Source organism: Uranotaenia lowii, chromosome 1 (genome assembly GCF_029784155.1).
Source record: "Uranotaenia lowii strain MFRU-FL chromosome 1, ASM2978415v1, whole genome shotgun sequence".
In the NCBI taxonomy this organism is placed as follows: Eukaryota; Metazoa; Arthropoda; class Insecta; order Diptera; family Culicidae; genus Uranotaenia; species Uranotaenia lowii.
The window spans coordinates 61549076-61565797 of NC_073691.1; the positions used below are offsets into that span (position 1 = coordinate 61549076).

The window sequence follows — 16722 nt, forward strand, 5'->3', positions numbered from 1 at the left end:
CTTGGACGGCATTTAGACTACTGAAGAGTGAATTCCAAAATCAAAATAGAAGCAACATTCTACACATACACACCTTAAAAATGAGGAATGTTCAGGTTTTTTAAATGCAAAATTGAAAGAAATACGTCAAGTTGAAAATGACTAATTTTGACCGTATCACTCTTTAGGCACTTATTTGCCTAGGTGCCTTTAGCAAATTGAACTTTTTTAAGTGACAACCTCCAAGGTCTCAACTGTCACGACTCTTGGATGGTGGATGATTAGTTGGCGGATAATATAAAGCGCGCACAACGGTCGAACGACACTTAGCGGACTCACGTTCCCAAGGGATAAGAGGCCGGCCCTCTGGTGCGTCGGCCTTTTATCACCTCCCCCGGTACGACCAATCGGTGATGTCGACGATCCTGATTGGACCACGTCATCCCCTTGGTATTTCCGCATGTGGTGCGGATTTCGTATGTCGCAGATGGTGTCTCGGCTAAACGGGTTAAAATAATAGTAGAAACGAATTTATTCCTCTCCTGCGGGCCCCGAAAGTAAACCCAGGTATCGTCGATATGGAGAGATGCTGTTTCCGTTTTTCGGTCAGTTCCAGTATCTCTGTCCGTTTAATTACCGTTGAAGAGACCTCTCCACTCTACTGGGTGACCATTACATGAATGCGAACTTTGGTGCGTGAATTGGTGCAATCCATTAGGTGAAAAAAATTCTGTTAATGCTCTTGAAGGAAACAAAAGAATTGCTTTCTTATGTCATTTAAAATAGCAAAGATCTCAGTTCTCCTTTCATGGCGACCGTTAAAAATCCCAAGCTTTAACGAAATCACATAATAGATCTAGCTAAACTTAAGAAAATGGCTCTCTGAAAACGTGAAAGGCAAACATTTTAAATAAGTTTTCAATATAGTTCAATATAGTTTTCAATATAGTTTTCAATTTTTAATGACGAAAATTTGAGTAGCAGTAGAGTAAATAGTATGTAAAGATTTATGCAAAACACCGAAATGTAAACGAATAATAAACACTGAACTTCAACGATTTACAAACGAAAAAATATTCACAATTAAATCTAGTCAAACTAATTTTTGATTGTTTTTCATTGCCACAGGATCGAGTGTACGAGGAGAAATATCTGGGATTGCCGCACGGTACAGCAACAACGACTTTGATCTCACCGGCATCGTCGTCGCAAATTTCGTCAGCATCAGCAGTGTTGCCGATGTAAAAAGTTAAGTAAGCACGTTGGTTAAAAAAATCAAATCAATTCAAACCAATTAAGACTTCACAAAAACCAAAATGAGACAAACAAACACCCGAAAGTGACGATCATTTTTCTTGGAAAAAAGAAATTAGGTAATATTTTAATAACCAAACAAAGACAAAACTACCCGAAAAACGAGAGAGAATAGAAAAAAAAATGACGGGAATGGAACGACGTTCCAGATCTCTTCCCAAAATCAATGAAAAACATATTCACTGAAAACAAAAGTACGTTTAAAGTAATTCAAGGCAGCTATTCTAGAGAAGAACGAGTCAAAGAGATGAACAAAACAAAAAAAAACTTAAAAATAGTAAAACCAGCTATTAAGAAATAACTTCACAAATACACACATAACATACATTCAGTCACTCACACAGCAACAAAAAGCGAGAAAAATAGTACAGAATTTCAAACATGTAAGACAAACAGAAACAGAAAAAAGAAACTTATAAACGAAACCAAGATTCAGCAAATTTTTGCAAAAGCAAATTTGAAAATTTCGCACCCAACAAAGAAAGGTTGATCGCGTGCCACAAAGTGGAAATGGTGGGGTTAAAGTTATTTTTATCCAATCGATTTCTCACACAAAAGTAAAAAACTGGATGGATATAAAAACAAATGCTATCAAAAATCAAGAAAAACGCATTTTTCTCTAGTTTAAATTGTTAAAAACAGTGAAAGAATCTATTATTTCCCGATCATCCCAATTGAAAAGGATCATCCTCAACAAACATTCAAATGGCAGCATGCAAACATACTTGGTTGTGTATTTACTAGGGACAATTTACTTGTTCATCATCATTCAGATTCTAGTCAGATAAATAACGGGGACGAACCTCACAGTAGAAAAGTCAAAAAGGAAACATCGTTTTGATGAGAATTTGTGATTTTGAGTAGGGAACAGTTAGCACTTTGATTTTTTTTTTCAAATTTCTTCAACTTCAACTTTTAACGGGATTCGAGGAACTTAAAACTACATATGAAATTAATAAGTTCTATGAAATATATATATTTTTGAGATTGTTGCGCGTTTTTTAATCTTCACTACAAGGTCAACATAAGTCGTATAAGTTACTAATTGATTGAAAATTTTGGAGTAATCCAAACCTAACTAAAGTAACAGTTGAAGTTTCATATATCACCAACCTTGTGGATTTAATAATTCTATGAAAAACCAGAATACTTTTTTTTTAAGTTTTTGAAAAGTGTCAATAGAAATATCAATGAAAATAGAGAAAAATACAGATCCAAATCTGAAAATTCTTTATTTTGAACCAATTTTCATCTTAAATAAAATTGAATATCTGAGTTGAGTCATGTGGAATTTTAATTTCAATCACTTGTTCTGAATACAGCGGTTTTCAAGTGCAATGTACATAACTTTCTAGAGAGTGGCTCCAGAGAGTGAACGCCAAGCCTATTGGAAATTCTATAATTCTTTGTAGTTTCTACTGAAACAATTGCTCTGGATTTTAACAGCATGTTTTCAGTAAGATTTAAAATTAACTGAAGTCAATTTCGGATCAAAATGATCGATTTTCCTTCTACAAGTGTCTCAAACATTGATAACTGAAGTTCTCAGTTGCAAAATTACCCAACTTAAGTCAGATCAAAGCTAAAACCCAAAACTGGTGTATTGATAGATCAAAATGAAATGCTTTTAGTAAACTGTTCAGGAATTTAATTTAAAAAAATTAAAACAATTATATTTTGCTATAACTTTTTTTGTCAAGTTTGAAACATCTCTAGACTACTAAATAGATGAACCAGCTTGCTTGAAGTTTCAATAATAAATAAATTTAAAAAAAAAACTTTTAATTTAATTTAAAAAATGTAAAAAAAATGCATTTTTAGATCTTAACTTAACTGTAAGTTGTGCAGGTAACAAAAAAAATTGATACAGTGAAATTTTTCAATTTTTTTCCGTCACATTAAAAACATTTCTAGAGACACACTCAAAAGAAAGTATGGAAACCAAGAATGAAAAAGAAAAAACCACGCATCCAAGATTAATATTTCAAAGTTTTTCAAGCTTTCTGGAGTACTTTTTTCAGAATTTCGTAGCACACTATCAGTAGCATTGAAATTTGCTGGAGTAACTTTCAATTTCTGATTGAATTGAACGTTGCTCCAGACGAAAGTTCGAAATACTGACAACATTTGAATGAAAAAAAATATTCACAAAACTTAAAAATATTTAACGAAAATTTGCTCACTGAAATTTTAACAAAGCTACAAACTGTGAAAGATTTGAAAAAGAAGTGAAACAGTGAAATTTTGCTATTTTTTGTCACGTTAAAAATATCTCTAGAGCAACACTCAAATAAAAGTTGGAAACCAAAAATTTGAAAAAAAAATCATGCATCGAAAATAAATATTTCAAAATTCTTCGAGTTTTCTGGAGTACTTTTTCTTTCAGATTTGAGCATCGACATTCAGCTAAAGTATATTTCAATATCAGATTGAATTGAACAATTTCAGACAAAATTTGATTGAAAAAAAAATACTCACACAACTTAAAAAGATGTAACAAAAATGTGCAGCCTTAGATCTCAACTAAGCCGCAAACTGTTCAGAAACTGAAAAAAAAAATTTAAACAGTTAAATTTAGCAATTTTTTTTGTCGTTTTTTCATTGAAAATATCTCTAGAGCCACACTCTAAAGGGAGTTTGAAACCAAGAATTTAAAAGTAACAACCACGTCTCCACGATAAATTTTTCAAGGTTTTCGAACTTCGTGGAGCACTTTTTCCATATTTCCGTAGAAAATTATCAGTAGCATTGGAATTGAGCTGAAGTAACACTCAATTTCAGATTTAATTTAACGTTGCTCCAGACGAAAGTTCGAAATACTGACAACATTTAATTGAAAAAAAAAATTAACACAACTCAAAAAAGTAACGAAAAATTTCACCCTTAGATCTTCAATAAGCCTGCACCGAAATGAAGTTATGATCATTTTTATGATTTGTTTTATCTGAAATTTGGCTACAATTCTATTTTAAAAAAACCTTCAAACCTTCAAACAAAACAATTTGCATAAATTCTAACAGAATTTTTTTCCGAAACCTGAGGCGAAGTAAGATGCAGTAATATTGAAATTGAACTGAAGCTACTTTTAATTTCATATTAAGTTGAAAATTGCTTCAGTAGTTAATTCTCAATACTGACATTCGCTACTAAATCGAGCACCTTTAACCATCAGATGTTGTTCTCATTCCACTGAAATGTTTAAATTCGGAAACAAATTCATTCCACTTGAAAACCAATTTAAAATAAGCTCAGAGATTGCCAGCTTAGTATAAAATTAGAAATAATAATCAAAATCACTGGTTGCCCAATTCTAACTGGCGATGCCATTTGAATCTTGTGAAAATCTTGGAAAATAAGAAAAATTTACTAAAACCCCACAAAACTGCAATCATTGAAATTCTTTGAAAAATAAGAAAAATGTAATTCTTCTTGCAGTTGCTTAATTACTTTAAATCTAACAGCAACAAACTTTCTCAAAGATTCAGATTTTTGTTGAAAATTATCTGTAGCATTGAGATTCAGCTGAAACAACCTTCAATTTCAGATTGATTTCAACGTTGCTCCAGACGAAACTTCGAAATACTGACAACATTTGTTTGAAAAAAATATTGACACAACTCAAAAAGATAATTTGCATAAGTTCTAAAAGCGATTTTTCCCGAAACCTGAGGCTAAGTGTCAGTAAGATTGAAATTTAACTGAAGTGACTTTCAATTTCATATCAAGTAGAAAATTGCTCCAGTAGAAGGTGCTCAATACTGATATTTACTAGTAAAAATTGAAATCGAAAAAAAATATATCAATTGAAAATCAGTAGAAAATCAATTCTTAGATCGCTCTGAACCAAGCGAGTGTAAAATAAGAAATTTAAATCAAAACTATGAACTCTGGTTGCCCAATTCTAACTGGCAATGCCATTTGAATCTTGTAAAAAAAAACTCTGAAAATTGGCAAAAAAACACTAAAACCCACAACTTATTGAAATTCGAAAAACAATTTTAAAAAAAAAATGCAGTTGTTAAATCACTTTTAAGTCCAACAGCAGCAAACTTTCTCAGTGATTCAAATTTTCGTAGCAAATTTTCAGTAGCATTAAGATTCAGCTGAAGTAACTTTCGATTTCAACAATTCAAAAGTTTGCACCCTTATATCTTTACTAAGCCTGTACCAAAAAAAAATTGTTGGTCATTCTTATGACTACTTTTATCGGAAATTTGGCTGCATTTTTTTTTTAACTCTCTAACCAAAAAAAATTGCCTAAATTTTAACAGAGATTACTCTCTGAACCTGAAGCAAAGTGTCAGTGAGATTGAAATTCAACTGAAGTAGCTTTTAAAGAAGTTGAAAATTGCTCCAGTAGAAGGTTCTCACTATTGAGATTTACTACTAAATTGAGCAATTTCAACAACCAGATGTCGTTCTCATTCTAGTTCGGAAGGTTCGTAATCGAAACAAAAATACATCCCCATCAGTTGAAAATAATCTCAGAGATTGCTGACTAAGTAAAAAATTAGACAAATCATTCAAAATTATGATCACTGGTTGCCCAATTCTAACTGCGATGCCATTTGAATTTTGTGAAAAAACTCTGGAAATTGACAAAGAAAAATTCTAAAACTTGCCAAAACTCTTATTATTGAAATTCCTTGAAAAGTTAATAAAAAAAAATTAATTGCAGTTTCTCAATCACTTTTAGATTTAAAACAATCAATTTTCTGAGAAAAAAAATAGGTGGAATGAATAAAAAAGAATAGAAATTGCTTCGGTAGCTTTCACTTCGCTCTAATTTAGGAATGGAAAAATTTGAAAGCATTTACTCGAGGTGGCATTAAAAATTCTGAGATACATTCACAAAAATTAAAAAAAAAATTCATGCCAATTTAAGTATTTGACTCCCTAAATTTCTCTAAAATAGAAAAACGAACCATAAAGTTTCAAATCATTAAAATTTCCCCTAATTTTAGCAAATACAACTCTTCCGAGGGTGGCTCCAGATAATGAGTGTGTAGAGTAAGCTTGCCAGATTGCCCGGTTTTACTCGGACTTGCCCGGATATTTGACACAAAATTTGAACTGCTCGGATTTCGTTAAGAATAGTCCGGATTTATTCACTTATTTACAAAGTGAAACAAGAAACTTATGATGAGTTCTTGATTTTTTTTTTAAATTTTTCGTTAAAAAAAGAAATTTTTGAGCAAGTTTTGTCAAAATAACGAAGAACGGTTTTCTGGAACCAAAAAATATGAGAAATTTAAAACTTGCTGATCTCTTTCGATAGAGTAAGTTTTTTTTCAAGAATTTATCTTCCTGATTTTTTTTTTGCGTTGTTCCTGGATTTTGACCGAATTTTCCCGGATATTGCCCGGATTTTCTGTAAAACTTTCGATATCAAATGCCCGGATATTGCCAGATTTTTAAATAAAATAGTCTGGATTTGTCGGGCCCAGAGGCATATGGGAAAATTTTTTGAAACCTTAGTGTATTAATATAAAAATACTGTGCTAAGATTTATCGAATTTGAACAAAATTTGAAATAGAACTCGCTAAATAGAAGTCATAAGGCCATATCTTGAGAGCAAGGTTGACGAAATCACAGAAAAATCTGTAATTTCACAGAATTTTGAGCAAATTTTCATCACAGAATCTGTGTTACAGAACACAGAATTTTGAAATTTTCACAGATTTCACAGAATTTTTAAATCTTGAACGGATTTCTGAAATTATATTTTTTTTGACAATATAAAATTTAGATTTCTTACTTTGAATTAGAAAAGTATGATAAGATTGGTAATGGTAATTGATTTTGCCCAAATAAAATGTGAAAAAGACCCAATTTATCATGAATTTTCTATGAAGTTTAAGAAAATAGCATCACAGAAATCCATCACGGAATTTTTGGGTAAAATCACAGAATGTCAGAAATTTTTTCTCAAAAGCACAGATTTTTTTTCGGCAACCTTGCTTGAGAGTCACGTGACGTGACTCACATTAGTTTGAACTTCTATTAAAAAAGAATAATTGCCAAGAAAAATTGTCCACTCAATAGTCAATAGTAAATTTCTCGAGCTACTTGAAAAGTAAATTATGCACATATACCTACCAAAAAAAAATTATGAATATTTTTTTATCCACTCTACCTTCAACAAATTCAGAGGCGACAATTCAGACAAAACAAGCTGAACCAAATGCCCAATAAAAGCATTTTCTGTAAAGCAGATCATGTTAAAACAAACATTCTAATTTGCATTTTTTCCACTGTGCTTTTTTTCAGAAACTGCTGTTAGAGTAGCAGTAAAAATTGAGTCGAACTGGAGTTACCTTCAGTTTTGAATCAAGTTGAGCGTTTGCTCTTGTCGAAAGTCCTAAATGGTGAAGACAATTTCTGTTACCAAGCCGTAGAAAAAACTCCGGTAGAAAAAAATTATCTCAAAACACTCTCTGGAGACACAGCTTAAATGGAAGTTTCTACCAGATGAGTGAGTGAAATTTTTACATCTGTTTCATCATCATATAAGTAGGAGAGCATGAGGATTCTTGATTCCTAAGTAACATATCGAAACTGGAATGTCTTGCATAGATCAAATGTTCAAGAGAAAAATTTGCCAAATAGAACAAAACAACAAACCTGATATTTATAATAAAAATAAGTTTTATTTTTTAAGTTATTGCACTTTGTTTGAAAAATCTAACAAAATGTGACTTGAAGATCGTTTTTTATCACTTTAAAATGTTTCCCACACGAAAAAAAATTATGATAAAAATATCTATTCCAATATGCCAATCGTTAAAGCATAATATGAACTGCCCAATTTTCAAAGCTATAGCCAATTTTTTAAAGAAAAGGTTTTTCAAAATAAATGTTATTGGTAAAATTGATCCCTAGAGCTCAAAATGGTATATTTCTCTTCTGAATGGATCCTGATCATTGATTATCTCGAAATTACTAATATTTGTCCTATGACAGATGTTGATTCAGCATTTATCTGTTAAAAATTTCTCTTAAAACGGGTAAAACGCCTTAAAGTATGCAATGAAACTAGAGGAGTTGACAAACTTTTAGAATTCCCGGTGAGGATTAAAGAGTTGAAATGAAAGACGGATAGAAGATCAGAAGAAAATTCTAAGGTGGTGAAAAGAGCGAAGAGCATTTGAAATAGAAGCTTGACCACATGCCGAACGGCACATGTGCACATTCACATAGCGGTCGAACCATCCATAATTAACTGTATCGAAAAATGTAGTGCCTTCTCTATTGGGTACTACTTCTTCAATACAGTTAATTGATGCGGGACAAAGAATTTAGCATGTGGTCAAGCTTCTATTTCAAATGCTCTTCGCTCTTTTCACCACCTTAGAATTTTTCTTCTGATCTTCTATTCGTCTTTCATTTCAACTCTTTAACCCTCACCGATAAAGCCGCAAATTCATTTCATAAAACAAATTCACGGTGATTTCTCCTCTTAAAATTTTAGAATTCCCTTCGCCTGAAAATTGTAAACTGTGAAATAAGAACTCATATGGCAAAAAAATAGTCAACGGACCATTTATCTTTGTGTTTTGCTAGATTTTTGCCGAAGCTTAAAAAACCTAAAGCCAATTTAACTTCCAAAATATCACTATATTTTTAGTCCCAAGAAAACGCTTCTAGTTCATCTCCGGGTTCATGTATCGATCTAACTTTAGGAGCATATAAACTTGAAATTACACACTGTCGGAAAATGCAAAAGTCGGCGATCTTTAATTAAAAAAAAGAATGATGAAAATTAGACAAAGGTATCAAGTATTTCCATTCTCCCCAATATTTTGAATTCAAATTGTTGCAATTTCATGCAAATTATGAAAAAGCTTCCTGATGTTACATTAAATTGGACCACTGAAAAAAACATTTTTTTAAGGGAATCCAAATTTTAAAAAATGCAAGTTCAACATCATATTATATCATGATTTGTCTGTATAAACCAATTGAGCATTTCTGAGTTCCAAAAGGAAAAAGGAATTAGGAAAAAGAGTGATATGATAAAAGTTACTAACATACTTCTTGTTCAAGTGAGACTGATCAAGACATTCCACAGCTTAAGTGTTTAAAAATTCACAAAAAATTTACTCGACAATTAATCAGTAGGAAGTTATCATGAAAATGTTTCGAAAGTTTTGTAAGATGAAAACATTTTTGAGGCAGAAAAATTCAACTTTGAGAATCTCTTGAAATTTCATATTTTTTCAAAAACAACTTCAAAATTGTCAACCGAATTGTGAGCTTGTAAATATGTGATTATCACTTTTTCAAAATTTTCTCTGGAGTCGAGTTTTAAAGGAAAAAAATGGAATAAGGAATAAGGGGGGTATGATAAAAGTCATCAACATACTTATTCTTCAAGAGAAACTGATCAAGACATTCCACAGTTCAAGTGTTTAAAAATATTTAAACAATTTTTCTTGACAATGAATGGTGATGAGTTGAGCATGAAACTGTTTCGAAAGCTTTGTAAGACGAAAACATTTTCGAAACAGCTAGATTCAACTTTGAGAATCTCTTGAAATTTCATATTTTTTCAATATCAACTTCAAAATTGGCAACCGAATTGTGAGCTTGTAAACATGTGATTATCTTGAAGGAAAAAAAAAAGCACAATAGAGAAATTCAATTTTTCACTTCACTTTTCCAGTAAACTATCTCTGGAGCCACGTTTTCGGAATTCCAAAATGAAAAAAAATAATAAGGAAAAAGAGGGGTATGATAATAGTCACCAACATACTTCTTGTTCAAGAGAGACTGATGAAACATTCCACAGTTTAAGTGATTAAAAATATTTAAACAATTTTACTTGACATAGAATGAGTATGAAGTAAGCATGAGAATGTATCGGAAACTTTGTAAGGCGGAAACATTTTTGAGACTGCAAGATTCCTCATTGAAATTTTATATTTAAAAAAAATCAACTTCAAAATTGACAATCGAATTGTGAGATTTAATATATGTGAATATCTTAAAGGAAAAAAGGACAGTTGAGAGATTCAATTTTTCACTTACAGTAAGTTATTTCTGGAGCCACGTTTCTGGAATTCCAAAAGTAAAAAAGGAATAAGGAAAAAGAGGGGTATGTTATTTTCATAATAAAACCTCACAAATGCTCTTTACTTCATATTATCCTGGGAAAATTTATATAAAATATTGATTGTTTAATGAAAATAAACCATCCTGATCATTTAAACTCTTTACAATCAATAACTAAGTTGGCAGAATACTATTTCTGGTCTTGGTACAATCAGTGATGAATAGTTATATAAGTTTTTTTTTTCAAATGAAAAAATAATCACTCTGTTCGTCACATTACAACTCTTTTCTCTCAGTTTGTATCACTTTTCCTATGAGATCATGTTATTCAGGTAAGACATGCGCTTTAGTGATAAGTATGATTTTCTCTTTGAAAAAAACCTTTAAAAATCGTCAGAAAAAATAAATTGTTCTAGACCCCTCGATGGATTATTTCAAATTTGATCTCAAATGAAAGGGAAAAGTCAAAGTTTTCGAATGGTGCAAAAATAAGCTTTCTCATTTTCGAAGAATAAAGTTTTCTTCCAGAAACACCGTGGAACAGCATCAATTTCAAGATTTAAGATTTCAACCAATATTCGTAAAAAGTACTCCTTGGACTTTTGAAGATTTTAAGATTTCACTCAAATGTTATTCAGAAATTAAATTTTAAAATATATATATTTTTTGTAAAGCATTTATTGAGCATTATTTAAAAAAAAAAGTTCCTGACTTTGGGTGGTTTCTTTGGGAGAAATTACTATCAACTTCAAAACGCGTTTGTTACAATAAAATTTCCCGGAAAATAAACCTTTTTCAGTTTCGAGTTTTACTCAATCAGCTTTGGATTTGATCAGTTTTGGCACCGTCGAGCTATAAGGTGGCTCCAGAGAGAGATGAGAAGTTGTTTTGCAGTTTTATATATGTATCGAGTTCAACTCAGTCCTATTTTTTATCCATGCAGCCTTCGAATTTATAGCAGATATTTTTTTTTTGTGTTCTTTTTACATATTAAAGTGGCTCCAAAAAGAAAGAGAGTTATGATTGTTTTTTTAATTGCCATTGGATGATATCCATTTCTGAAGCAACAATTGCTTCGAAAAACGCGGCTAAACGTCTAATTTTTATAGGTTGTCTTTTAAGTTCAATTCCAAACGCCAATTTTTTTTCGAATCCTAAAAATCTTGTGCTTAAATTTCAAATTTAAACACAATTTCCTTTTGGTGAGCTGATTCTCTTATTCCAGTTTTGCTTGCTGTTGCCTACACAAAGGCGCTTTATTTTTACTGAACCCATGAAGAATTTCATTGACATTGCAGGCGTTTTTCTCAACGCGTCTCATCGTTTTATCTATCAGAATGTAGAACATTACAAAAAAAAATTCTCAATAGTTTTAACTATAATTCGTACAAAATTTTCATCAACACTGGTACAAAGTATAATTTGTGATTAACCTTATGACAGAAATAGGTATTTAAAAAAATCCAAAATTTCATTCAATATTTGTCTCAATCCTATTCGAAACGATAAAAAATTTTACAAATTTTAAAAAAATTTGTGTCAAACTTTCACATTTAAACACAATTTCCTTTTGGGGAACTAGTTTTATCATAAGGTTTCCACTTTATTTGTCAAATCAAACGTAAAAAAAAGTTTTGTAGATTTTTTTTTCTTATTTATGCCTCCAAAACCAATTTTTTCGAGCAACTTTAAAAAAAAAAATCATGGTAGGTTTTTTGGAAGCCTTCAATACGATCTGAAATCTGTCAGAAAGTTTTGATGATTTTTTTTTAATTTTTTTTTTGTTGAGTAATTTTTGAATCTTGACAAAATTTGCCCGGGTCTTGCCCGGATTTTTGGACGTCAATTTTGAAATCAAATGCCCTGATTTTGCCAGGTTTTTGTATACAATTTCCCGGATTTGTCCGGTACGGACAAGTGCTGAAAAAATTCTGGCAACCTTACTTTATCATTCCAAATTTACTAGCTGTTGCCTACACAAAGGCGCTTTATTTTCACTGAATCTTTGAAGAATATCTTTGGCATTGCAGGCGTTTTTCTCTAGGCGTTTCAGCGTTTTATCTATCAGAGTATAGAACTTTACAATTATTTGTTTTTCAAAAAAATGGAATTAACTAATGTTTGTACAACATTTATAACAACACTGGCACAAATTATGAACACAGATTTCGATTTTTGCTAATCTTACGATAGAAATATTGAAAAAAAATGCCAAAATTCCTTTCATTATTGATCTGGCAAATTGTTCGACAAACGCGGCTGTTTTATTGTTTTATGGTTGTCGTTTTGAGTCAATTTTGAAAATACAAATATTTTTTCGAATCTTTAAAATGTTGTGCCTAATTTTCAATTTTAAACACAATTTCCTTCTGAATCAAAGCTATCGAAAGATTCCCTTTAATTCAACCACGATAAAAGAAAAATTCAGATACCGGTATTTCGATAGCAAATTACAATCTTCTTCAGTGAACGTTTTCGATTGAAATACCGGTATCTGAACTTTATTTTTATAGTGGTTGAATTAAAGGGAATCTTTCGATTGCTTTGATTCAGTAGAATTATTCAACGAAGTAGGCTCACAACACATATTTCAATTTCCATTTTGTGAAATGATTTCCTCTTTCCAATTGTACTATCTGTTGCCTACACAAAGGCGCTTTATTTACACTGAATCTATGGAGAATTTCTTGGATATTGCAGGAGATTTTTTGTTCTAGGCATCGAAGCATTTTATCTATCAGAATATATAACTTTACAAAACATTTTATTGCTCAATGGTGTGAACTATAATTCGTACAACATTTTCATCAACACTGGTACAAATAATGAGCTAAGATTTCGATTTTTGTTTAACCTTACGACAGAAATATTTTGAAAAAAAAAGCCAAAATCCCATTCAATATTTGTCTGATCTCAGGATTGTTAAAAATTAATAAAATTATTGTTTGAAAAGATCTTCAAAGTGCTACTGCTTACCGAAAATTGGAAAAAAAGAGAGAGAACGCTTCACAAATCTTAGCCGATTGATCCACGGAGATTCAACCATTAGAGAATTTGGAAAAAAAAATTAAAAATAGTCCAGAAACATAAACTTTCCTTTCACCAACAAACAATCAACACTAAAAAAACAGTCAACCACACCACTAAACCGAAAACGAGGAAACGTTAACCGCAAAATAGAAGTACGTTAAGATGAACGAATAGAGCAGCAAAAAAATGAAACAGAAAATCTTCACACAAAAGAGAAGAGGAAAAACAAGCAAACAAATATATATAAATAAAAATATATATATATATGAATGTTTTATATATTTCTAGTTTTATACATATCCTGCAGAAGATGAAATAGCAAAAAAGGTTAAAATCTAAAAAAAAATAAACAAACAAAACAACAAGGGAAAATTAAATGGAGAAAACCTGACAAACTTTAAATTTCCACGATGAAAGTTTACGGAGTTTTTAAAGTGAGATTAAGAATTTTTTTTCGTTTGGGAAAAACAAGCTTTTCAATCCATTTCAGTTGGCTTAGTTCAAAAAGTTGTTTGGAATCATTTTGAATTAAATTTAAAATCCTCTCTTCAGTAATTCCATTGAAATCTAATTGACGAAAAGGCTGTGTGACATTTATAAGAATGTTAATAACAAAAAAACAAAATATATATACAAACATATTTTGCATTATTCGTTAGTATTCTGAGGAGAAAGTAAGAGAGAGAAAGGGTGGGGGGGAAATTGATTTGTAAAACAAAACGGAAAAAAATGTTGTGTTCCGGTTCCGATTGAGTACAAGTTTTGTAAGAAGTTTTTTTTTTCACAAAGGAAAACGTTTAAAAAAAAAGTAGATAAATGAATGCCAGATTTGATCTGCATGTCTGTGTAAATAACCAAAGCTATTGATCGAAACTGAGATGAGATTAAAACTTCCTTTTGTACTAAATTATTTTGAGAGAAAAATCGTTTTTTTTTTTTTTAAGGAATAAATAACAAAAAGATGGGTACTGAACTTTTTTTTGTTTTCAAAGGGCAACAACTCAATGATTTAATCCCTGCAGATACAGAAAACAAACAAAAAAAGACGTATAGAATTAAGTTGTACGTGAGCAGTTTTCAAAACAAAACCAAACCCAACACGTCAAATGAGGAACCCAATCAAACGAATACAAAACTAAAATCATCAACTATGATAACTTTAAGGTTAAAAACGAAGGCGAACGAAATTTGCTATAGAGTAAAACTCAACCCAAAGGCTCAAGATTGGAAGAATTTTACCGGAAGAACTAAACGAAACCCAACAAGCTCGAAATCGTTTGTGTAACGATTTTCTGGGCTTCTGTACTCGGCGTCTATGTCATAAGATAAGGGAATTGGAAAGAGGAATGTAAAATTTAGAAGAAGAAAAAACCAAAAACCGGAAGCTGAGCGAGTCAACTGAGCGAACGAATTTTAATGGAATGGATTGTGAAGAGTTTCGGAAATCACACTGGACTCTAGAAAGATTCAACAAAAAGCTGGTGTAAACGTGTTAATTCCAGGTAAATTTAAACTTAAATTAAAAAAAAACCACTAGTGTAAATAAGAGGGAAAAATCTTCTCAGACATAAGAAAACGGTGGAAAAATGCAAAAAGTTCGAAAGCTCAATCTAGACTTTTGCACACTCTCAACACATCTGGTGAATCTGATTGATCATCTATAGAAAGTAAGTTGAATAAAATAAAGAAAAAAAAACAAGTGAAACAGCGTGCCAAAACTTAAGCCTGCCATCGAGGTCGTTGTAAAGCTATTGGATTGACAAATTGAAACCGGAAAAAATACGATTAAAGGTGTTGACTTTCTCAACTAACTTTTTTTAAATATATTTAAAATAGAGAAACTTTAATTTTAAAAACGAAAAACTAAAAAAAACTTTTAAACAGATTTGTTAAGAGGCATTGCCTAACTAAAGGCGCTTAATTTTGACTGATAAAGATCGAAAAAAAAATTGGAACTTTAAGAATTTAAAAACATTTAGGCGATTTCTACAGCACTACAAGCACTGAAGCTATCGAAATTCATTTTGCAATTCACGGAGAAAGAGTTTTACAATGATTAAAATAAAAAATCGGGTTAAAGATTCAAAGATGAAAACTATGTTTATAAACGCAAAACAAAATTTTACATCTTTAAATCAGAATTCAGAAAAAAAAATTCAAAATTTGAGCGTTAAAAATTCAGATAACAGGTTTCAGATTTAGATTTCCGATTCAGAATTCAGATTCAGAATTCAGATTCAGAGTTCAGATTCAGAATTCAGATTCAGAATTCAGATTCAGAATTCAGATTCAGAATTCAGATTCAGAATTCAGATTCAGAATTCAGATTCAGAATTCAGATTCAGAATTCAGATTCAGAATTCAGATTCAGAATTCAGATTCAGAATTCACATTCAGAATTCAGATTCAGAATTCAGATTCAGAATTCAGATTCAGAATTCAGATTCAGAATTCAGATTCAGAATTCTGATTCAGAATTCAGATTCAGAATTCAGAATTCAGATTCAGAATTCAGATTCAGAATTCAGATTCAGAATTCAGATTCAGAATTCAGATTCAGAGTTCAGATTCAGAATTCAGATTCAGAATTCAGATTCAGAATTCAGATTCAGAATTCAGATTCAGAATTCAGATTCAGAATTCAGATTCAGAATTCAGATTCAGAATTCAGAATTCAGATTCAGAATTCAGATTCAGAATTTAGATTCAGAATTCAGATTCAGAATTCAGATTCAGAATTCAGATTCAGAATTCAGATTCAGAATTCGGATTCAGAATTCAGATTCAGAATTCAGAATTCAGATTCAGATTCAGAATTCAGAATTCAGATTCAGAATTCAGATTCAGAATTCAGAAATCAGATTCAGATTCAGAATTCAGATTCAGAATTCAGAATTCAGATTCAGAATTCAGATTCAGAATTCAGAATTCAGAATTCAGATTCAGATTCAGATTCAGAATTCAGAATTCAGAATTCAGATTCAGATTCAGAATTCAGATTCAGAATTCAGATTCAGAATTCAGATTCAGAATTCAGATTCAGAATTCAGATTCAGAATTCAGATTCAGAATTCAGATTCAGAATTCAGATTCAGAATTCAGATTCAGAATTCAGATTCAGAATTCAGATTCAGAATTCAGATTCAGAATTCAGATTCAGAATTCAGATTCAGAATTCAGATTCAGAATTCAGATTCAGAATTCAGATTCAGAATTCAGATTCAGAATTCAGATTCAGAATTCAGATTCAGAATTCAGATTCAGAATTCAGATTCAGAATTCAGATTCAGAATTCAGATTTAGAATTCAGATTCAGAATTCAGATTCAGAATTCAGATTCAGAA

General features: G+C 31.0%; 1 protein-coding gene across 1 annotated transcript in view; it reads left to right on the forward strand.

Moving 5' to 3' along the window:
* LOC129749369 (low-density lipoprotein receptor-related protein 4) overlaps nucleotides 1-15562 on the forward strand; it is a 108195-nt gene extending 92633 nt beyond the window's left edge. Inside the window, exon 10 of the mRNA XM_055744336.1 lies at nucleotides 1108-15562. Coding sequence (XP_055600311.1) covers nucleotides 1108-1224 — 117 coding nt within the window. The 3' untranslated portion in view covers nucleotides 1225-15562. The remainder of the gene's footprint in view (nucleotides 1-1107) is intronic.
* The last annotated feature ends 1160 nt before the right edge of the window (nucleotides 15563-16722 follow it).